This window comes from Megalobrama amblycephala, linkage group LG1 (assembly GCF_018812025.1).
Source record: "Megalobrama amblycephala isolate DHTTF-2021 linkage group LG1, ASM1881202v1, whole genome shotgun sequence".
Classification (NCBI taxonomy): domain Eukaryota; kingdom Metazoa; phylum Chordata; class Actinopteri; order Cypriniformes; family Xenocyprididae; genus Megalobrama; species Megalobrama amblycephala.
In genome coordinates, this window is record NC_063044.1 from 60625696 (window position 1) to 60650758 (window position 25063).

At 36.1% G+C, this 25063-nt stretch overlaps 1 protein-coding gene across 1 annotated transcript in view; it reads left to right on the forward strand.

Annotated features, from left to right (window-relative positions):
- LOC125278112 (adhesion G protein-coupled receptor E3-like) overlaps nt 1–13174 on the forward strand; it is a 32443-nt gene extending 19269 nt beyond the window's left edge. The window contains exons 3-8 of the mRNA XM_048206938.1: nt 7744–7950; nt 8028–8260; nt 8524–8590; nt 9008–9099; nt 9191–9353; nt 12711–13174. Coding sequence (XP_048062895.1) covers nt 7744–7950; nt 8028–8260; nt 8524–8590; nt 9008–9099; nt 9191–9353; nt 12711–12797 — 849 coding nt within the window. The 3' untranslated portion in view covers nt 12798–13174. The remainder of the gene's footprint in view (nt 1–7743; nt 7951–8027; nt 8261–8523; nt 8591–9007; nt 9100–9190; nt 9354–12710) is intronic.
- Nucleotides 13175–25063: the final 11889 nt, after the last annotated feature.

Genomic DNA, 25063 nt, shown 5'->3' on the forward strand with positions numbered 1-25063 from the left:
TCATCTGAACAATGACATTATTTTCTTTTAGAGCTGTACAGCAAAAATTAACCCTCTTTGCATTACTGATCATCATGTACCTGTTATCACTGTAAAGCTGCTTTGACTATACTATACTATACTATACTATACTATACTATACTATACTAGACTAGACTAGACTAGTATCTGTGTAGTATAAATTGCAATTGAAATAAAGGTGACTTGACTTGATTTAGGCCAGACCCAACATGAAGACGTGATGCTGAAGCAGAATGAATCTCTCACTGACTCTCAACTTTGTTTTTGTGTGTGTGTGTGTGTGTGTGTGTGTGTGTGTACTGTATCATGCTTTTCATTTAGAGTTTTCTTTGACCTTTTAGTCATTTGCATTTAAACTGCTGTATGTTTGCAGTATGTAAGTACTGTATATACAGACATTCAATACTGTATAATATTGAATATAATACTGTACTTGCAGTACATACAGTATACTTTAAATTCACATTACTTGTGATTTCTATACATTTTTTGTAATGGCAAAATGTGTTTACTGTGTTACAATATACTTTTTTTTTTTCTGTAACCTCATGTTCTGGATGTTGTGTTTTCCATTTTTTAATGTAGTGTCTAATGAATGATCTGTAGTGTTTATATATTGTTTAATGTGTGTATGATCTGAAGGCTTTGTTTGATTTTGCCATAAGAGTCAGAGGTTTTGTGAAATTAGTTTGAAGATTGGATTTGTGTTTAATGTTTTGAGAAAATGAGTGATGGTTTCAAGAAATGTGTTTTAGCAATTGTGAAATACAGTAACTTAATTATCTCACTGCAACAGAATCTAATCTTTCTAAAAGATTTTATAGTTAAAATATCTTTGTTACCTAGTGACGTAATTATACAACATATAACACAGTCAAAACACATAACAGAACAAATTGTTTTTAATTTACAAAATTCGTCAACAAATCTTATTAAATAAATAATGTCAACTAAATAAATGTATTGATATTTATTTATATTAATGCGAGCTGGATACACTAGGCAGGGCTCAATCCTTAGCTCAACGCTAAGGATTTTTTCTACTAGCTCGGTCGGGCCAGTGGTTAAAATTTTTACTTGCCCCACAACAAAAAAATTAATAAAAGTAAAAGACAAGAAAATGGGCCTATAAAAAAAGCATATTTATTGTTTCCGTTGTCTTTGTTACATTTAACCTCAATAAATAGGGTTATGACACCAAAAGCTACAAGATTAACTTATATTATAAATATTGTTAGACAAATAAACAGTAAGTAATCAAAGAGTAACAAATAATCAAATTACGAGTAATAGCACAAATAAATACAACAGAACAAACATATAAATTAAATAAATGGTGCTTTTCAAGTTTTTCATGTAGGTTTAAACAGGAGATTTTCAGGTACAGAAATTGAAATCTAATGTATAACTATAGAATTATAGAATAGATTAAGATTTATTAAAGTTAATCGGTCAAGAGTAGTTACAGATGCATAAAAATGTTTTAATGTTGAAAATATAAAACGTTAAATAGCCTACTGTTATTTGAAATTATAAAAAAAAATTAAGACACTTCAAATGTGAAATTAAACCCGCCAGTAGGTGGCAGTGAATCACTGTTAATGAGCGAATCATTGAGATTCAACCGATTCATTCAAGCGGCTGATTCACTCAGGAAGTGTTGCTCAGAGACGCAAAACAATTCTGTGGACTTTGGAACTATTTTCGTTGGTGAAATACAGTGAAACATGTGTCTAAAATGTAAGTCACTTGATATTACGTTCTTGTTCATTAAACTGTACGCTGAATAAAATCAATATCACTTTTGTAATCATGATATTTGGAGAAAAACGGCGCTCTTTGTTTAATCTTCATGCTTCTTCATGCTTTCTTTTTCGCTTTTGCCTGCCAGACGTATAACGTCATGTCCTCTTCATGTTCAATAAATTGAATTAGGCATTTTAATGTAAGTAAGCGCTGCGCCAGTTTGAATGTGGCGGCAAAAGCATAAACAGCGTAACGAGAGAGGGGTCCCGATGCAGACATGTCGCTGCGTGACTGCGTGTTATTAGTTGCGTCCCAAATGACGCACTATAAACTATGCACTTATACACTATGTACTTGTGCAATATGCACTCATCCATGTAGTGCGTGAATTATATAAGGTTATTTTGTCATTTAACAACGGAGTCCGATCCTCCCTCCCCCTCCACTACGTAATTAAATCTGCGACAGTTGAGTGCACAAAGTGTCCAACATTCCACACTTCGGCTGCGTCCGAAAACCTAGGTAGCTGTCTTGCTGCCTCGCTGTCTTATAAGAGAATGACTCGTACGGCAGTGTTTGTGCATGAAGGTACCTCACGAAACTGATTTCGGACAGACTTCTGAGGCAGCGTAACAGTTTAATGATCTACAGCAATATAGCTTTGGTGAGAACTGAACAAATATTTAATTATTACAGTAGTAATTTCTCGATAGAAATGATATCAAAATTGAAATATGTTGGTCAAAATCATACATTTATACACAAAATGAGCAGCACACGCAACTTTCAAACACCATCTTTATTTTTCTAGCTCAACTGTCACAGAATGGAAAGCACAGGATTGTGGGATATCAAAGGCAGCTAAGGATACATCTATGCTTCCTTCAAAAATCGATCTGAGCGAGGTATCTCATGAGACAGGAAGTGAAGCTAACATTGGATTCGGACGTGCCTTGATGCCTTACTACCTTGAAATGTGTCCTCAGAAGGCAGCATTTTCCAGTTTTCGGACGCAGCCTTCGTTTTTTCCGTTAATTTAGTGCATCATCCGGGTATTTAAAGTGTACTTTTTCTTTTTGGAATTTTCAGTGTGAACGCACTACTCGCACTATTTATACTTAAAAACGTCATAGAATAGTGCATAAGTACGCGAATTGGGACGCACCTAATAATTTGATATTAACATTTCATATCATAACAAAAACCGGACCGAACGAGAGTCTCGAGTCCTGCCGCTGCTCTGAGTGAGTGACAGGAGGCGTGTCTGTGTTCAGCTGCGGTGTACGTGAACTCGCTGTTGGAGAGAAGAGAGAGAAAGCGCTGCCGGTGTATGGATGCCTGTATGCAGTGTATGCAAAGCCAAAGCGCAATGAAATAAAGCAACTTATGATTTCGGGGGTTTACATAGGCTATTGTCCAGTTTCATATGCTCATTACATTCGGGGCTGAAGCCCTGGCAAAATCGGCTGGCGCCGTCCCTGGTCATGACAACGCTGTTCTCAGCCTCCGCTCCAGCTGAGTAATCAATCAACTTTATTTTTTAAAATAATTTATATATTTTATATTCAAACTGAAAACATGATGTGATTAACACTCAAGTCATTCAAGTCATCGTGTCTCAAGTCAAGTCAAGTCCCGAGTCTTTAACTTCCAAGTCCGAGTCAAGTCTCAAGTATTTTATTTTTTGTCAAGTCAAGTCACAAGTCATAAAAATAGCGACTCGAGTCGACTCGAGTCCAAGTCACCAAGTCACAAGTCCCCATGTCTGACTTTTACTCTGTAGTGTGGACACTAGAGGATGTTCCTGTGGGGTTGAAAGGGTTAAAGGTGTAAGATAAAAAGACACACCCACAAAATGTTTTTCAACAGTAACAAACTGTAAGTTAAAAAACAGTTATGTACTAGCAACACTGTTGCCAGTAATTACTGTAAAATTGAGTTTTTTGGGTCACCATTGTGCTGAAGAGTAGAGCCTGTGCTTAAGTTCAGGAGGAGATCACTATTGTAAAGATGACTGTGTAGTTGCTGGTGCGGTGATTTTTTTTTTTTTTTCCCTGTTTTTATGAAACACTAAAGAAATAAGTTCATAATAATGATATGCTCTTTTTTTTAGCATATAATAAAAATTAGTTTGTAAATTTAAATGGCATTCTGATAATTTGAGGCAGTTAGTTTCTGCTAATGAAATGAGATAATACGAGTTTTAATTTATTGCATGGTGTCTTTACAGTAACATACTGTAGATTACAGTAAATAACTGGCAACAGTGTTGCCAGCATTTTACTGTAAAAAAGCCCGGCAAGGTGTATTTCGTGTTAAACAAGTAGGCTAACTAATCTTATATTATCCTCACTCACAGCACGTTGGTTATGCGGTGATGTGCTGTAATATTGCGGGGCAAATTAATTGCAATATTAATTTAATAATAAAATTAGCGTAATAGCCTAATAATAAGAATAATAGCCCTGCGTGCCCGTCCCCTATACGTCACTGTGAAGGGATAAATGGTGTTTAGGCACGGCATCAAAGCGATTACTTGTTTTATCCAAATCCACATGCATGGACCATTCAGTGTTCAGTACTGCAATATCCGAGTCTCTCCTGTCTCATGATGTTTCTCATGTGTTTTCAGTCGCCGCAAACAAGAAACGTTTACTAGATTCTGTGGACTAGCTTTGACTCTCTGAACAGTGGCCGCGTTTTTGTGACCACCGCACATGCATGGGCCGAACGTGTCTTTCCGCGCTCACAGGCAAAGGAGTATCTTTGAAAGTATCTTTGAAACTGTACACGAGACGGAGCGTAATGCGGGAAATGAAGTATACCCGGTCGTTAACCGCTACAAATTGAAGTGGACTAGTCTGGAGCTGACAGTTTACATCGTGAAATACATTGATTATATAAATATATAATCAAGATGGTGATTTTAAGTAAAACACTGTTATACTGGGTAAACCCTCATTGAAGTTCTCTAAATTAACCCTCTTTAAAACACAGCCTCTGCAGCAGGGGTCTTAAACTCAAATTGGCTGGGGGCCATTGCTGTGATTGACACCTCATAGGATGGCCATTTCAAATTTCATCACTAAAATATTTTTGCCATACTTAAAAAAAATGTAAACAGCAGTGTCTCTATCATTGTTACATACAGTATTAGTTTTTAACAGTTAGTGCAAATATTTCCCCTTACTTTATTTTAGCTTAAATATCATCCAAATCTTGCACTGGTCAACACTGTACTGAAAATGCTAAATGCAATCCCTGAATACATTTGTACACTATTCTACTTCTTGCCAGACACCTGGCAGCGCTTCTGCTCACCAGAGGTGTAAAGTCCAGGGGTCAGAAAGTAAAAGTCCTGCCATATTTTTCATTCCACCCACTGAAGCAGTGTTAAAGTTAATGAGATAATGAAGTGATAAATTGAGTGATGATTGACCATTATTGAAGACACCTGATGATAACAAGCAGAATCACCAAAGGAGAAAATCACAATTTTTAAGCCACCATCGTGGAGATGAGGGTTTGCTTTAGTTGAGCTCTTGACCCTTGAATTTTTAATGTTAGATTTTGCTTGTGCTGTTGTAATTGAGTTGTAACATCCAGACAAGCAAAGAGAAATTATGATCAGGTCTTGTTGGTTATGTTTTCATGTATTTGTTATTTGATCTGAATCACTGAACTCATTTAAAGTCCAATCTCTGAGTTAGATTTACATTATTGATTACAGCAGCACTGTGATTCTACAGCAGAAGATCAGCTTTTTCAAATTTTGCAAAAGTTGTTCTGAATAAAACAACAACTTTATTTTAGGCAGACACAGACATCAAGAATCAGCGTATGAATCTCAACAACGGTGACAAGCAACATATTCTGGTCAACAGATCAACTCTGAACATTAGAAAACAAGCTACTAAAAAGTCACATAAAAACAGAAAAAATAAAAATAGTGACAATGAAGAAAATTACTAAGACAATTCAGCTCATAATTTATTCATGCAGCAATGCATGATGGGAGCCATGGATGAATTTTGATTGGTGGCTGCTAGAATGCACTGCAACATGTTTATTATTCTCACCACTGTTGAGATTCACAGGCTGATTCTTGATGTCTGTGTCTCGAAATAAAAGAGACTTATGCAAGCACGCACGACCACACACACACACACACCAGAACAACTTTAGAGAAATCCTTCAGATTATATTTATAAAGTTGATCTTTTTCTGTAGAAACACAGTACTGTTCTAATCAATAATGTAAATCTAACTCAGAGATTGGGCTCTAGATGAGTTCAGTGATTCAGATCAAATAATGATTATGTGAAAACGTAATCAGCACCACCTGATCAACTTTTCTCTTTGTTTATCTAGCTGTTAAGGTACAGCAGCCAAACAAAATATAATATTAAAAAGTAACAGATGGTGACTGTGTAGTTGCTGATGCAGTGAAAATCTTTTTATTTAAAATGTTTTTATTGAACTGTAAAGAAATAAGTTAATATTAATAATATGCATATGTTATTAGCATATAATTAAAGTTAGTTAGTAAATTTAAATGGCAGTCTGAGGCAGTTGGTTTCTGCAAATGAAATGAGGTAACACAAGTTTTAATTTAGTGAATGGTATCTTTACAGTAACATTCTGTAGATTACAGTAAATAACTGTACAATCAATAGTAAATCACTGGCAACAGTCTTGCCAGTATTGTACTGTAAAAAAGCCCGGCAAGGTCTAACAGTGTACCTCAGTACTAACTTTAAAACATTAGAGAACAGCAGTGCAGACGATCACTGAACCTTTAAATCTCATTTATAAAAGCTTTATAAAGCATAAATAGTCGTCACTTTAGATGAGCTCACAAAAATAGTTAACTGACAACTACTAAATGTTTTATAATTACCTGAATTAATCATGAATTACAGTAGGAATATGTGTTAAAGCATTTAACACACTAAGTAACTATTACTATTTGTCTAAATAATATGTATAAATAGATGTTTAAATGGTTTATTAATCATTTACTTACACTTCCTAAATGATCTTATGAACCACTGACAATTCCTAAATAACTGGCTTGTAAACAAAGTGTAATACTTAATTTAGAACTGATAAATTGATTATTAATAAAGTATGAAAATACAATTATTAAACACGTTATAGATATGCTTATAAATCAATAAAGCAATTATAGCTGTATTTATAAACTGCTTACTGATGTCTATTAATGCTTTATAAGTGATGAATTGACTATTTACTAATGCTTAACTAATGCTTCATAGCGTGCAGTTATTATAAAGTGCAACCGTCTTTTTTAACAAGTGCTTTTGACAGATTCTGAATGTGTCAAAATTAACACAAGTGTTGTCCCAAAACACAAGCACTGATGTGTAAGAATTTTTTTTTTTTTTTTTTGACTGGACTTGACAAAGAAATCATTGCAAATTTGATCTTCATGTTCAGAAGTAGCACAGGTGTTTTATTTTGTTGTTGTTTTTCTCTTTCCTTCAATGATTCTGTCTGTTAACAGCAGGTGTTCATCACTACTGCTTGATTAATGACTTAATTATCTCATTAACTTCCCTCTTGAATGGTCTTGGAGGGTCTGGTCTTGACTACACCTCTGGTTAACCTTCCTGACACATTCACTGTGTTAAAATCATTGACTCAATGAATGTGTCAGAATTAACACAACAAGTGTCGTCCCTAAACTCACCCACTGATGTGTAAGAATTTAACACAGTTTCAGTCAGTTTTAACACATCCTTTCTAAGAGTGCACTTACAATCCAAATGAAATTTATATTTGTACAATTCATTCTGATTGACGTGGTTAAAAGTGATTTTTTATTTTTTTATTTCCAACTACGCTACTAGTCCGATTGCAAAAAGATTATTAGGGTCTATGTAAATGGAGCTATTGATGTGCTCAAAAGTGTTACTTTTTTTTCCACACATTCTTGTTTTGATGTTTTCTCAGAGCGACTCAGAGCTGGATCTTTTGAATTTGGTGTGTGTGATCGTGGGGCTGGTGTTCTTCAGTTTGTCCCTGTTGACCTTTGCCCTTTGTCAGTGGAGTCCTGGAGTGAATAATGTGGCTCGAATCAACATCTGCATCAGTCTTCTGCTGGCTCACCTTCTGTTCCTGCTCACACAACAGTTCCTGAGCCTCATACGCCCTCTTCAGGTGAGAATGATGAAGGAGCCCTACAGCTCAGCACAGCCTCACTGAGAATCATCATAACCGTCTCTCTTGGTCTCCAGGTGTTGTGTGCCGTGATATCAGGTGTGCTGCACTTCCTCTTTCTCTCCGGCTTTGTGTGGATGTTCATTGAAGCTGTGCTGCTCTTCATCTGTGTGAAGAACCTATCACAGATCAGCTCCAAAAAGAGGGAGGTGCTTAGCAGTGGATTCCTGTGTGTGATTGGATATACAGTTGCTCTGGTTGTGGTGGCCGTGTCTGTAGGGCTTGTTCCTGAAGGCTACGGCAACGAACAGTGAGTTTTTTTGTTTGTTTGTTTGTTTTTTTCTACTCTTTGGATTAGATGAAATAAAGATTTTAGTTTATGACTGACAACTCACAGGTCTTTTGGAACAATGCTTTCTGATAATTTTTATTCCGTTTGTATCAAAACCACCAGAAGATTAAAATGCATTTGTAATTTTTTACACTTAATTAGTAGTATTTCAACAGTAAGCAACTGAGATCATTTTTCGGACTGATCAATTCAGCTTTGATATTGTCTTTTCCTTTAAACAGCTGCTGGATTAAAAGGGATAAAGATTTTATCTGGAGTTTTCTGGGTCCTGTTTGTGTCATACTAGCAGTAAGTTCCAGTCAAGTCCCCTTTATTTATATAGCGCTTTTAACAATGCAGAATGTGTCAAAGCAGTTTTACAGTGATAACTGGTATACAATTTTGGCTGCACAGCCGTTCTTAAAGGAAATGGTGTCAGTATCGATCTTAAGTAAATTCAGTATTAATTCATTCCTATGTAAGAAACAATAGTTATTAATTTAGTTCATTTATCTATGTAAGCACTGGAGTAAACAGTGATGTCATCATCCAGCTCAGTTCAGTTCGCATACAATGGTGTCAAAAGATCAAAACACTGTTGAATATCAAATATCAAGTGTCCCAAACTAAGCAAGCTGACAAGCAAGGCGACAGTTACAGACAGTTTTAACATGGGCTGTTGAAGTAAAGAAAACTGTGATCATTTTTTTTTTCTTTTTTCTGCAGTTGAACATGATTCTCTTTATCAACATCTTCATCAATCTGAACTCAACTCTCAAAAAACTGAACGCTGAAGTTTCACAGATGAAACAAACCAAGTAATATGCATTGTTTATTGTTCTACTATAAAAGAACAGAACATGTAGTCAATAAAGACACATTAACGCTCTCTTTTTTCCTTCTCTGCAGGACTATGACATTTAAAACACTGGCTCAGTTTGTGGTTCTTGGTTGCTCCTGGGTTCTGGGTTTCTTCACTAATGGCAGTAAGGAGCTGGAGATCCTCTTCCTGATCTTGAACTCCCAGCAGGGAACCTTCATCTTCCTGGTCTATTGTGTCCTCAATAATGAGGTCAGGCATCACTCAATGTACTACTATATTCCACACTGTAAAAAAAAAAAAAAGAAAAAAGCATGGTAGCACAGGGTGCCAAACGTTTAAAAAACAGGAAAAAACAGTCAAAGACCATCAAATGAAGTAATATGTTTAGACTGCAATAAGAAAAAGGCAAGCTGACCATAAACTACAATAACATCCATAAATTGCAAACAGTGAAATACTGGCAGCAGAGGTGACAGCAGTTTAATGATAATTTTACAGTTCTCTTATTGCAGTGGTTCTGTAACCTGTCCTGGAGTTCCACCAGCCCTGCACATTTTGTATGTCTCTCTATATCTGGCATATCCATTTCATGTCTTGCAGTCTCTACTAATGAGCTAGATGGGGGAGACATACAAAATGTGCAGTGCTGGTGGTGCTTCACTTATTACTAACCAGATTGACTTAATTTCTGTCATATGTCTACAAAAGTTCTTACTGAGAATTATCAGAAATTTAGATGTTGATGATTTATTGTTTTGTAACAGTGTTTGCTTTAGTTGTACTCGTGGCTTTTGACTTTTTAACAGGGCTGGACTGGTAATCTGGCATACTGGGGCCAATAAAAGGTTATGTATTTTATTTTATTTATTTATTTTTTGCCATGGACTGGCCCATCACGCAGGGACAGCGGCCCATTGGTTTGTCTTCTGAACTGACAGGCCAAAGTGAGAGAAACCTCCCCCTCCCCCTGTTTTTTGTTTTTAATTGGAGCGCATGGGAAACTGCAAAAGGCAAATACCCGCTCACCGCTGCCGCTGACGAACATGCACTGCCGCCCTATGAAGTAATAAACAGCGCAAGTCGCTTGATGCCTTGATCCTTTCAGATTTTTCTCAGAATTTTGTTTAAAACAGTTGTGTGATATGGGAACATTACAGGTTCGGTGGTGAATCTAGCTGAAAACAGCCGCGACCATGTAAAGACATGACGATGTAAATTGCAAAATGCCAATACACACAACTACAGGCTTGTCAATCCAACACCACCACCTTTATAGTAATTTACCTTGCAGCTACTAACAGTGAAGAAATATGGTGTTTTGGCAGAAATGTATTTATTAAAAATGCTGCTATTATTAGGCCTACTTATATTTAATATTGCTAAATATAAATCACTTTCTTTCATAAAGACTGTTTTTGTATTTTCTATGCTTACAATATTTTATTACACAATCTATAGTTTATTATTTATTTTAGAAACCATATACCCATGGTAATAAGAAGCATGGTTTTACCTGTGCTCTGTCTACCATGATCTTACAGTTAAATCATATTAAATTTCATCAGGGCAATTAAAGGATAATTTAACAAAACCGCTTTAAAGCCGGTTCCCATGGAATAAGGGCAAAGCTTTAGTTTTTATTTCTTTAAATATGTTTTATGACATTTTTAATAGTTCTTATGAATTTTAATTGATGTAAAATGTTATTTCAATGAGAGCATCATGAAAGATAGATATCAGTGTCTTACATAAATTAGGTGTTAACTCTTTAAAAATGTTATTGTTTTAAAGGAGTAGTTCAACCCAAAATGTCATAATTTACTCACCCTAATGTCATTACAAACATGAATTACTTTCTTTCTGTGTAACATAAAAAAGAAAATAATTGGAGTCAAGGGTAGCTTAACCAAAATGGTTTGGTTGACAACATTCTTCAGAATATCTTCTTTTGTGTTTTACAGAAGAGAGAAAGTCAAACAGGTTTGGAACGACATGACAGTGAGTAAATTTAAGGCCCTAACCCCAGCAAAAGCATTCACAGGGGAACTTGTGGGCCGCATGGGCTGGGTTTGTCCAGGGCCGAATTTTGGCCTCAGTTCAGCCCTGCTTTTTAACATTAGTTTATCGTTGGTTGCTGTAACCATGTTTTTAAGACACATTTGTTGTGGTAAAAAAGCCAAGAGAAAATGTGATTAGCTGTTGCTGGTTATGTGCTGATTATGACATAATCATCATGTAACGCTTGATTCACTGAACCCTTCCAGTGTATAATCAAAAGAGTTATATTTCTACAACACCTTAATTCTACATTACCATCACAGTGAAACTACAGCAAAAGATCAAGCAATACTGGGTTATCAGTAATGAAGGGTTTTTAAACATAATTCACAAAAAAGTTTTGAACTACTGTGCAATTTAGACACACAAAGACATTAAGAATCAACGTATGAATCTCAACAATGGGAAAATATCAATTCTGAACATCACAAAACACATTTAGCAGTAGTTCAAAATGTTTTGAGGACAAACTATTTTTAAAATCCTTCATATTTTTCACTAACACTGATGGATCTCATCATCAAAAATGTAAAACATTTCCCATGTAATTGGAGATTAGATTCTAAATGAGATCAGTGAATCAGGTCAATGATTTAAAATTTAAATGCCCAAATTCATCTGATCACATTTTACTTCAGCTACTTTTTTGCCATACAAAATGTGTTTTAAAGACACAGTTACAACAGCCAGAGAGGGTCGAGGGTCAGGAGCCCAACTAAAGCAAACACTGATCTCCACAATCTAAACACCAACATCTAAACCTCTGCTAATTCTCAGTAGTTTGTCCCATGTCTTGTATGACAGAAATAACATCAATCTGGTTAGTAATAAGTGAAGCTGGTAATGCTGTTTGTGGAGTTGTTTAATCCTCATCTGCTGAGATCTTGAGAGATTTAATGTCTTTTATTTTCAGTTGATTTCATCTAAAGCTGTGTCTGAAGTTAGCTGTAGTTCTTGTATTTCTCTTTCCTTCAGAAATTCTGCTTGTTGTCATCAGCTGTCTTCAATAATGCTCAATCATTACAATTACATTTATGTATATTTGTGGACATCTTTAAGGTTAAGGTTAAACTTAATGACATTTACCTTTATTTAAGGAAGGATTTATATTTTTAAGGAAATTTAGCAGTTTTATAAAAAAAAATGTTATTTTTTTTATAATAGTATAATTATTGTTGAATTTTACTGCATTTTCTCTGTAAATATACATTTATTTCCAAATTTTGAAAAAAAAAAAAAAAAAAATGGATATCTTTATGGACATCTCATGCTAACATTATACTTTTCTCCATGAAAATACTAATTAAATACATAATTCTTCCATTTCCATCCTGTTCAAATGAGCAAAACTATTCAAATTTTAATTGTCAAAAATTAAACTTTTAAGCCCGGCTTTCTCAAGACTTTTTGTCCTCAGCAATTAGTTCAGTCATTTTATGATCCTGCTCCATATGGAATCCGTTTCACTCTCTGCAGAAACAGCATAAGAAAGAAAAGAAAAGCATCATTTACTTCTGAAAATGCAACTCTCATCTCATTCTTGTTCAGGTCAGACAGCAATACCAGAAGTTCTTCAGATGTCTTTGCTGTGGACTCAAACCCAACAACATCAAAAGTGTCCAGAAAAAATGTTGAGGACTACAGCATCCATATTCAGGAAATGAATGAAGCACCATTATCATACAGTGAATTACCACTACAACAGAATCAACGCTTTCAGATATTAACACCAGTCTCAGCTTCTGACTTTAAATTATCCTAATGTACTGGTCTTATTTTATAGCTATTTGATGTAAATATTTTATTCTTTTAACTTTCTTTACTATTAGTTTCTTGGTGGAGGGTTTGTTGCCTCATTCTTTTAGACCTGTGTGTGATTTATTTTACTCTAGACCCCTAAAGTGATTTGTGTTTCTTTTATTTCACTGTAGTATGTTAGTTAAAGTCCCTGTAAAGTCAATTCTGAGAATTCTTTCTAAACACTTTATAAATGTTACAAATGTATTGCTGAAACACACTACAAAGACTGTGAATTGTGTAATGCTTAATTGTGAAGTTAGAGCGTTAAACAGTTTTTCACCAAGTCTCTGTTCAGGATTTTTTGGGCGGAGCTAAAACGGGGGTCTGATGACGCACTTGGACCCCCGAGCATAGCCCCTCCCCTAACACTATATAACTGTCGATGACGCACAGAGTGTGGCGCCGCCTCTAACTCTACAGCGGTTCACTCGCTCAATCTCGAGTGTCATTACGGTTATACAGCCCTTTGCACATTTACATGGTTGTTATAATTTACAATATGCTCGGTCTCCTTATTTAAATTGTCTAAAACGACGATATGAAAGATTCTAAAGTGATCGTTCTACACCAGATAGCTAATTTTACAAACTTTCATCAGACAGCTGGGATTCACAGATAATCCGCTGTTTTTGGTAATTGTGACTGAACAGACCTCGGCCCCCCTCGCGCCTCGGCCTTCCTACCGTCCCACCGATAACCGATGATATATGGGGCCGGACAGAGTCTCTCCCGCCCCGGCCTTCATCCTCCTGTCTCGCGGCACCGTCATTTGTCGACTCGACAACAGTCGGCAGTTCGTGCCCACCAATGAGTGTAAGTTGCCGAGTTTGCTTATGTTATAATTAGTAGGTAGTCCACAGTAACTCTGCTAAAATTTGCAATCATCTAAATGATTCTTTTTATATGCATCAGTATGTTAGTTGAGACTGCAGCTCTCGCGAGTGGGCGTGGTTTCAGCGCCGCCAGAGGACACGCCCCCAGCGTTTGAGAGCAGAGAGCGCTGCCTATTTTTTCGAGATTTTGATAACTTATTTAATTTATTTGCAGATTTTTTTTAATCATTCAAATTTGGCTGGGTGGTTAATAACACATTTTTCTCCAGAGTGAAAAACTCAGAACACATACTTTAAAATGACTTTACAGGGACTTTAACTTTAAGAATATTTAATGTGATGAAGACAGTAAATGTAATTTTTTGCATATTGATATTAATCAGTTAATAATGCATTTCTTCAACTTTAATGAGTTTCTATTAAATATATAAAACATATAGTAGAATTATACTTTTTGATGCTGATGACTGAGACTACAAATATTCTACCTATTATTGAGATTTTGATCTAACAACAACAGATGTTTCACCATATATCTTCATATGCTCTACTGGCCACTTCAGAGATTATATGTTCACAATTATGATGATTATGTTATCATATAATTAAAGTTTTAATCAAAGACATGTTCAATATCCACAAGATAATATTCACATTGACTGATTGATATCACAGATTGCAAATATGGTTTATTGAGTTTACAGGTATGAATATATCTATGTTTAGAAACAGCTTTACATACTTTGACAAGCATAGTTAAAGAGTAACTGAGGGATGATATATTCTTAATATTAATTTCACCACATTGAGACCCTGTAAATGTTTTTATGCGCACAAAAAATAAACCTACAAATATACAATGATATTTGAGTGCATGAGCTCATTTAATATAAATGATATAAACTAACCAATGTCCAATCAAACAAGCACATCTACAATATTAATTGCAGAACCTCTTATAATGACCCACATGGTGTGTGAACACATACTTTTATTTTTGGTACACAATAATTTTTCTCAAACCTCGCTTTTTCTGATGCCAAAATGACTGTATTCTGTAATGCTAACTATTAAAATCTCAAGCTGTTTGACAGGATTTTCATACAATTTTCCTGTTTCAGAGATAAACTTCTGCAGATATTAAGGTTTGGCAGTGCCTTTGGCTGCAGCCTAGATCCGGCCCATGATGATCTGGCCCATGCTGCAATGAATTACGGTCCTTGTGTGGGCCGCTTCTGTTTGACAGATCTGGGCCACAAGCAGGCCACAGCAATGCCACGTCAGCCAAGAGCAAAGAAATAAACCAGAACTGGACCTTATCTGAGCCACAAAATCTGTATATATTAAATATAGAGTCATCTCAGCCTTAATAAGCCTGATATCAAGCAGAATCACTGAAGGAAAGAAGAGAACAGAAAAAGAGACGAGCAGAAACACAAGAACTACAACTGACTTCAGCCACAGCCTTAGATGAAATCAACTGAAGATGAAAGACATTAAATCTCTCAAGGTCTCAATAGAGGATGATTAAACAACTCCACAAATAGCATTACCAGCTTCACTTATTACTAACCAGATTGGTTTATTGGTTTAGATTTATTTATGTTAGACATCTACAAAAGGTATTGAGAAATAACAGGGGTTTAACTCTAATGTGATTCATCTGAAATCACCATAGCAGTGATTCATCAAAAATAATAGCTATAAAATTAGACGAGTGTAATGTTTTTACAGTTCAACATGCCACATTAGGTTACATGAACATTAACTTTGGTATTGAAAACTATTGAATGTAAGTTCAAATAACTACATTTGTCAAGTTGAAAGTACTTCAAATTCTAAGTAATTAAAACTTAAATTAGTACCTCAAAAAGTTAAGTTGAGTGAACAAAAACATTTTACAGGGAACATTTGTACTGAAAACATAACAAAGTAAGTTCACCTTACTTTCATAAAGTTAATCCAACTAATCTTTATAAGTTCAAACAACATTAATTTCGGCAAGTTGAACATACTTAATATTATACGTAAAGACAACTTAACTGAGTCAGTGCAAAAAGATAACTCAAAAAGTTAAGTTAACTGAATAGATTTTTAGATTTTTTTTACAGGCTACACTGGGGATTTTTTACAGTACACTGCAGATTTTTGCTGTGCAGTATAACAAAGAAAAAGTGCAACTCCAGTCTCTTAAAACAGCTCTTAAAACACTTGCCTGTTTATTATAAAGAAATTCTACTATGGTTGATGAGATTCAGAGGTTAAATTGATGTCATGATGTCACTGCTCTCATCTCATTCTTGTCAAGGTCAGACAGCAGTACAGGAAGTTCTTCAGATGTCTTTGCTGTGGACTCAAACCCAACATCATCAAAAGGGTCCAGAAAAAATGTTGAGGACTACAGCATCCATATTCAGTAAATTACCACTACAACAGAATCAACGCTTTCAGATATTAACGCCAGTCTCAGCTTCTGCCTGTTAATTAACAATTAACCTAACATTATACTCGTATAATTTTATAGCTATTATTTTTGATGTAAATATTTTAACTTTATTTACTATTTGTTTCATGGTGGGGGTTTTGTTGCCTAATTCATTTAGACCTGTGTGTGATTTAGAGAGCCCTAAAGTGATTTGTGTTTCCTTTTGGTGCACAATAGTCCTTTAGTTTACTTTAAGAATATTTAGACTGATGAAGACAATAAATGATTGTAATCTTTGATTACTGATATTAATCAGTAAATAATGTATCCCCAGCTAACTTGGAACATTCTCATAACTTTGGCTAATGTTCTAACAATGTTCTCTCAGTTCTAATCAAACATTCTTCTGGTAATAATAGAGTTTGTTCAATGTTATCTGGTCTTTAATAATGTTCTCAAAAGTTTAACACAAAAAATATTATTTATACATTGTTTGTAAAAGTTTTTTTTTTTTTTTTTTTTTTTTCTTAGAAAAATGTTCTTAGAAGAACATTCTTGGAACATCCTTTAAATGTTAGAATGAACTAACTTCAAATGAATAATGTGTTTGCTCTGTTAAAAGAACATCATTGGAACATGAGAAAGTTATTGATCCTAACGTTTCTCTTTAATGTATGTAAAGTTTATGCAAATTTCAAATTAATGTTTATGAAATCACATATTGTCATTACTAATTGATGAATGTTGACCTGAACACCTGAAGTTAACAAACAGAATCATTGAAGGAAAGAGGAACAAACCATTGTTACTATTGTGGAGATCAGTGTTTCCTGCAGTTGGCCTCTTGACTCTTGCTGCAGTTCAAAAAAAACACTAGATCAGACAGAAAAAAATGATGTTGTCTGTAAATAATGGTGACATCATCAGGTTGACATCAGAGGTCTGTTTCACTAGTCAGATGTATGTTTTGATATAAATTCATTTTTAAATTGTGTTATTGACCATATGATATTACAGTGAAAATCAGAATTTCTGAAAGATGAAAACATGAGCAGGAAGTTAATAGCAACTGTGTTTTTCACACACTCACAGACATCAACAATCAGCATCTGACACTCAACAATGGTGACATGCTTTATGCCAGCATACAAAACACATTCACAGCTCGCCAGCATGCATTGCGGGTAAATTATGTTGCTGAATTATTTTACTTTTTTTTTTTTTTTTTTTTTTTTTTTTTTTTTGATTGCCATTTTTTGATTGTCACCATTGTTATGGTTTGTATGAGTGTAGATGTCTATGTGTGTCTCAACTATTACACAAGAGGTTGTGTCAATGTCTACATTTATTTTATTTTTTTTATTATTAATGCTTCAATTCCATAGTTATTGAATATGGTGAGAAACTACAGAATAAGCAATTATTAAAACTATTTTAATGCAGTCAAATTTGCCTATTAAAACAGACATGTTGACCTGCCTTTTCTTCAATCTTATCCTGTCTCAATGCAGAATCATTTTCTGAAATACATTATACTGAATACATTATGCACAGAAGCATTTGTGTTTACACACACAGACATCAAGATTCAGTATTTGGTTCTCAAGAATGGTGACAATAAAAAAAATACAAAATACTTACAAGCAGATCAACTCTGAACATTACAAAACAAGCTACTGTCACAACAAAACAACAGAAAAATAAAAGCAAACAGGAACAATCAATGAAAATTACAGCTGCATAATTTATTCATGCTGCAATGTATGATGGGAGTCATGAATGCACTGCAACATGAAGCACTTTGATTGTCACAACTGTTGAGGTTCATATGCTGATTCTTGATGTCTGTGTTTTTTTAACTCAGATTATAAATTGAATCTTAAACTAGAAAAAAAAAATAATAACAAAACCTTTATAATCTTTAAGTCTTTCAGTTGGAGACAGTCATCAAGAATCAGCCTGTGAATCTCAACAATGGTGAGAATAATAAAGCATGTTGCAGTGCATTCTGGGTGCCACCAAACAAAATTCATCCATGGCGCCCATCATGCATTGCTGCATGAATAAATTATGAGCTGAATTGTCTTAGTAATTTCCTTTATTCTCATATTTTATTTTGTTCTGGGTTTTTTGGGGGACTAGTAGCTTGTTTTCTAATGTTCAGAGTTGATCTGTTTATCAGAATACATTGCTTCTCCGTTGTTGAGATTCACAGGCTGATTCTTGATGTCTGTGTATGCCTAAAAGAAAGGTTTTTATTTTTTATTTATTATTTTTTAAATCAAAACAACTTTTGAGAAATCCTTCAGATTATATTGATAAAGCTGATCTTCTGCTGCAGATTCACAGTGCTGCTGTAATCAATAATGTAAATCTAACCCAGAGATTGGGCTTTAAATGAGTTCAGTGATTCAGATCAAACAAGTGAAAACATAACCAACACCACCTGACCTTTGCTTATCTGGTTGTTATAACTCAGTTACAACAGCCCAAACAAAATCTAATATTAAAAAAAATCAAGGGTCAAGAGCCCAACTAAAGCAAACACTCATCTCAATGATGGTGACTTAAAATTGTGATTTTTCTCTTTTGGTGATTCTCTTGGTTAACATCGAGTGGAATAAAAATATGTCAGGACTTTTACTTTCTGACCCCTGGACTTTCCACCTCTGTATATAACTTCAGTTAAAGGGATGGTTCACCCAAAAATGAAAAATTGATGTTTATCTGTTTACCCCCAGTGCATCCAAGATGTAGGTGACTTTTTTTCTTCAGCAGATTTTACATACAGACACAGATAAAGTGCAAGTAGATGTTTATTGAACAACCAGATGGTGCAGGTAAGTGAATGCAGATATATTTTGTGGTAGATGATGATCATGGAGCTGATGCTTATCTTGTTTTCCAATGGATTGTGGATGGCAGGCAGACGTGGAGCTGACGAAAACAGAAACATTCACAGGAGACACGAAGAACACTAGGAGTCTTGGAGAACGCTGGAGACAGGTAAGTAGTCGTTAGAGGAGTCCTTGAGGTAAGCATAACAGGTAGGTATGCGTTAACGAGACCGGACAGTGACTGTGTGAGTGAGAGTATCTCTTGTAGTGCCTGTGATGATGAAGCTGATGCGTGACAGGTGTGGATGATCAGTACTCTGGTGGGGGAGTGCGCTGTGATTGGGTGACTGTGGAGCCTGGCGTGTCTGTGACAGTAGAACACAAATTATGATTTTAAACTCCAACCGTTGTCTGTCAGTAATATAATGTGTGTCAATGGTAACAAAATCAATGAGAGCAAAAAAAAAACATGCACATGTTACACACTGAGTCAACACGTGTGTTTTTATGAAGATATAAGGTCCGTTTATTTCAAGAACACTTGCAACAACGAGTTACAATCCATCCATCCGTCTCGCGACTTTTTTTCTCATTCCCCTCGATTTCGCGAGTCTCCTGATCTGCCTTCTTCAAATCTCGTCTGCAAAGCTTCAGCTTAAAAGTCACAGACATTATAAATACAAACATACTATTGTGCAGATAGAGCATGAAAAGAACAGAACCGTTAAATATAAATCACAAGACCTAACAGAATGCAGAAAAATTAAATAACTGTGTAATGTAAATTAATTGTTTAAATACAATAAAATTAAATCCAACAATACTAGAGATCAAATAAACTCGTGTGGGGGGGTAGGACTTAACCCTTACAAATCCAAATTAAACCCTGCGGCTTGTGGTGACACATTGATGTCCTAAGCAGTGTTGGTCACATTGCTTTAAAAAAGTAATTAGTTATAGTTACTAGTTACTTCTCACAAATAGTAACGGAGTTAGTAACTGAGTTAAATCATTATAAAAGTAACTAATTACCAGGGAAAGTAACTATTGCGTTACTTTAAAAAAATAAAATAAAAATATGCCAAATAAATTGAATGCCCCCAATATTACATATAAGTCTAAGAATAAAATATAGCTGCGAGCAGCGATGGCGGGCCCAAGCCCGGTGGCACCGCCACCCCGGTGGCTTCAGGGCAACTGTGCACAGCGGGCAATAGGCACTTAAAACGGTTAAACATCAAAGGACTATGTCAAATTCACTCCACATTTACTGCACTACAAGGTGCCACTATAGAGCCCCTCCTCCCTGCCCATTTTCAAAGGATTACATGTGCCAAGTTTTAACATTATTCTGATGAATTTTGAAGCAAATCAGGTAAAAATAAGAGGGTGATCTCAATGTATGCTGAAAGTGACACATTTTCTGCTTCCAGTTGGTGGCGCTATGACTTTGAATCACAATAGTCACATCCATGTGATCAGCCTTGTACAACGAAGACTAAGCCGAAGTTTCATCAAAATCAATTAATGTATGCAGAAGTTATAACACTTTGTTTCCCTTTTCTTGCCATAAATTCGTTGCCTCGCCACGGCCAAACCGTTTGAGATATCCAAAATCCGTTTGCAATTAAACAACTTCAATGTGTTAGCAACAAGTTAAAAAAAGCTTGGTGTAAATTGGATAAACCCTGTAGGAGTAGTAGTATAAAATTCATAGCCTGTTTTTTCAAAAAATTAACATTCAAACCAAAATAGCTGACTTCCTGTTGGTCGGAGCTAATGAATGTAAATTAGAAAATTGTCCGGCTTGATGAGAACAATATGTGTACCAAGTTTGGTGACTGTAGGAAAAACAAACCCCCCACTTTTGTCAAAAGGTGGCGCTACTGAGCCCCTCCACCACGCCCATTTCTATGGCTTTGTCCATGTCTACTGGTTGACAATATTGATGTGTGTGTCGAGTTTCATGCAATTTGAAGCATGTTAAGAGCCTCAAAAACACTCAAGAATATTATTACAGTTTGACCTGTTGCCATGGCAACAATATTTCAAATATCAAAAATCCTGTCATAGGTCTACATCTGCTGTGTATTGACATTACACTGATGAAGTTTGAAGCAAATCAGGTAAAAATAAGAGGGTGATCTCAAAACATTTCAAAAAGTGATACACTTCCTGCTGCCAGTTGGTGGCGCTATAACTTTGACTCACAATAGTCACATACATGTGATCAGACTCCTATAACGAACACACTTGTGAAGTTTCATAAAGATCAATATATGTATGCAGACGTTATAACACATTTCCTGTTTCCTTTTTCTCGCCATAAATTCGTTGCCTCGCCACGGACAAACCGTTCGAGATATCAAAAATCCCCTGGCAATTTTTAATCATCAGTGTCTTGACTTCATGCTGACCGAGTTTGGTGGCGATCGGATTAATCGTCTAGGAGGAGTATATCAAATTCCAGAGCATGCGTTTTTCAAACAACCCTTAATAGCTGACTTCCTGTTGGCGTGACGTTTAACTTAGAGCACGAAAGTTGTTTGGCCCGATGAGGTCTATATGTGTACCGAGTTTCAGACTAATACGTGCAAGCGTGTTTAATATATGGACCAAATTTTCAGACCTTTTTCAAGGGGGCGCTGTTGAGCCCCCCTGCCACGCCCGGGTACCAGCTTCTGCCCGGCCCTGTTGGCCGCGGATTCCAATGTGTGTGCCAATTTTCAAGAGTTTTTGAGCATGTTAAGGCCCCCAAAAAGCCCCGGAAGACGGAAAAAAAATAAAAAAAAAAAATAATAAAAAAAAAAAAATATATATAGCTGCGAGCAGCGATGGCGGGCCCAAGCCCGGTGGCACCGCCACCCCGGTGGCTTCAGGGCAACTGTGCACAGCGGGCAATAGGCACTTAAAACGGTTAAACATCAAAGGACTATGTCAAATTCACTCCACATTTACTGCACTACAAGGTGCCACTATAGAGCCCCTCCTCCCTGCCCATTTTCAAAGGATTACATGTGCCAAGTTTTAACATTATTCTGATGAATTTTGAAGCAAATCAGGTAAAAATAAGAGGGTGATCTCAATGTATGCTGAAAGTGACACATTTTCTGCTTCCAGTTGGTGGCGCTATGACTTTGAATCACAATAGTCACATCCATGTGATCAGCCTTGTACAACGAAGACTAAGCCGAAGTTTCATCAAAATCAATTAATGTATGCAGAAGTTATAACACTTTGTTTCCCTTTTCTTGCCATAAATTCGTTGCCTCGCCACGGCCAAACCGTTTGAGATATCCAAAATCCGTTTGCAATTAAACAACTTCAATGTGTTAGCAACAAGTTAAAAAAAGCTTGGTGTAAATTGGATAAACCCTGTAGGAGTAGTAGTATAAAATTCATAGCCTGTTTTTTCAAAAAATTAACATTCAAACCAAAATAGCTGACTTCCTGTTGGTCGGAGCTAATGAATGTAAATTAGAAAATTGTCCGGCTTGATGAGAACAATATGTGTACCAAGTTTGGTGACTGTAGGAAAAACAAACCCCCCACTTTTGTCAAAAGGTGGCGCTACTGAGCCCCTCCACCACGCCCATTTCTATGGCTTTGTCCATGTCTACTGGTTGACAATATTGATGTGTGTGTCGAGTTTCATGCAATTTGAAGCATGTTAAGAGCCTCAAAAACACTCAAGAATATTATTACAGTTTGACCTGTTGCCATGGCAACAATATTTCAAATATCAAAAATCCTGTCATAGGTCTACATCTGCTGTGTATTGACATTACACTGATGAAGTTTGAAGCAAATCAGGTAAAAATAAGAGGGTGATCTCAAAACATTTCAAAAAGTGATACACTTCCTGCTGCCAGTTGGTGGCGCTATAACTTTGACTCACAATAGTCACATACATGTGATCAGACTCCTATAACGAACACACTTGTGAAGTTTCATAAAGATCAATATATGTATGCAGACGTTATAACACATTTCCTGTTTCCTTTTTCTCGCCATAAATTCGTTGCCTCGCCACGGACAAACCGTTCGAGATATCAAAAATCCCCTGGCAATTTTTAATCATCAGTGTCTTGACTTCATGCTGACCGAGTTTGGTGGCGATCGGATTAATCGTCTAGGAGGAGTATATCAAATTCCAGAGCATGCGTTTTTCAAACAACCCTTAATAGCTGACTTCCTGTTGGCGTGACGTTTAACTTAGAGCACGAAAGTTGTTTGGCCCGATGAGGTCTATATGTGTACCGAGTTTCAGACTAATACGTGCAAGCGTGTTTAATATATGGACCAAATTTTCAGACCTTTTTCAAGGGGGCGCTGTTGAGCCCCCCTGCCACGCCCGGGTACCAGCTTCTGCCCGGCCCTGTTGGCCGCGGATTCCAATGTGTGTGCCAATTTTCAAGAGTTTTTGAGCATGTTAAGGCCCCCAAAAAGCCCCGGAAGACGAAAAAAAAAAAAAAAAAAAAAAAAAAAAAAAAATAATAATAATAATAATAATCCTTAGAAAAACAAGAGGGCCCTGCGCGAATTTTCGCTTGGGCCCTAATTATTCTTGATGCGACTCCTGACTCATGATCCGCTCTTGCTCACGACATGAAATTTCTCTGTACTGTGTTGGTAGCCATTAAAGAAAACGTAGTTTCATATTTATGTTTAAATAGTCCTGTTATGTTTTAAATCCATTTATTCGATTATGAAAAGTTAGTGAACAGCATGAGTAAGATGCATCATAAGATGCGCAAATATATCAGGAGACATGGAGTGGGTCAGATAAGATTTTGACCACTTCATTAAGTTTTGCTTTGTAGAAAGCCTTTCTTTAAAGTGAATTTCGTTTTGTAAAAATTGTATCTTAATTTTAATCAATGTTTCATCTACCAATTGCTTTGATTTAATATATAACAAGCAAATATAGCAGACAATAAAATCATGACATGGAGGCGCGGGCGCGATCACTGGCGCGTGAACTGGAGCGTGTCTTAAATGAACCGAAACTCAGAGGCTGCTTGCCTCGCAGACATGAGAAATATATCTATAGAATGCTTGAAATATCTACTTTAACGAAAATGAAGTTAATAAAAACGAAAAGAAAGAGGCAACTCTGATTATGTAGCCTAATCCGAATGAAATGTGCATTATCTCTCTAGGCGCGTCCATATGAGCAGATGATCAGCAATGAGAATCAGCAATGTCAACTTCATCTTTGCAGCCGACACTGATTCAGAAAACATTACTTTATTAATAAACAATTAAAATGTCTGTAACACGGTTCATAGATGTGGGAAGAAGGAGGCGGGAACCGGCGAACATTCAACATAACTTTAATTCAAAATAAACAAAGAACAAAACGAAAGTAATGCCGGCAGACCCTCGCGTCTGCCGGCCACACAAACATAATAAAACGTAAAATAAAGTCCAGGCCTGGTCCTCTCTCGTCCTCCACGGTCGTCGCTCCTCCTTTTATGCTCCCGGAGCTCCTCCGTGAGAGACTCAAGGCCGGTGCGCCTCCCAGGTGTAGCTCGTTAACTCTCGCGCCACCGGCCTCGCGCCGTTCCCTCTCGGCTCTCGCCCGCCCTGGTCGCCACAATGTCTCCTTGCTGTTTTTGTCACACTCATAATCATTACTTTTGCCGGTTCTTTATGGCAATTATGCGTGCGCTTGAGTTCTATATAGCCTATATTATGTAAACGCTCCTTATTATGGTTTATTCTCTCCAGTATTTAAGAAATTAAATTAATATAAATGTGATTAGTCAACTAATAGCTTAAATGAACAACTACTAGTCAACTAGAAAAAAAACTCATTTCACATATTTTCGATCAAGCATCAAAAAGGGTATTCTGGTTTGAGCTCGCGCTTCGCGCGGATGCTCTGACAGACACACACACAGCGCATCGTACATTATTATCAGTTTAAAATTATATTTGTGTATGACTTACCGCAGCACACACCAGAGAAAAAAACTTTGCAGGTCCTATGGCTGAGAGAGA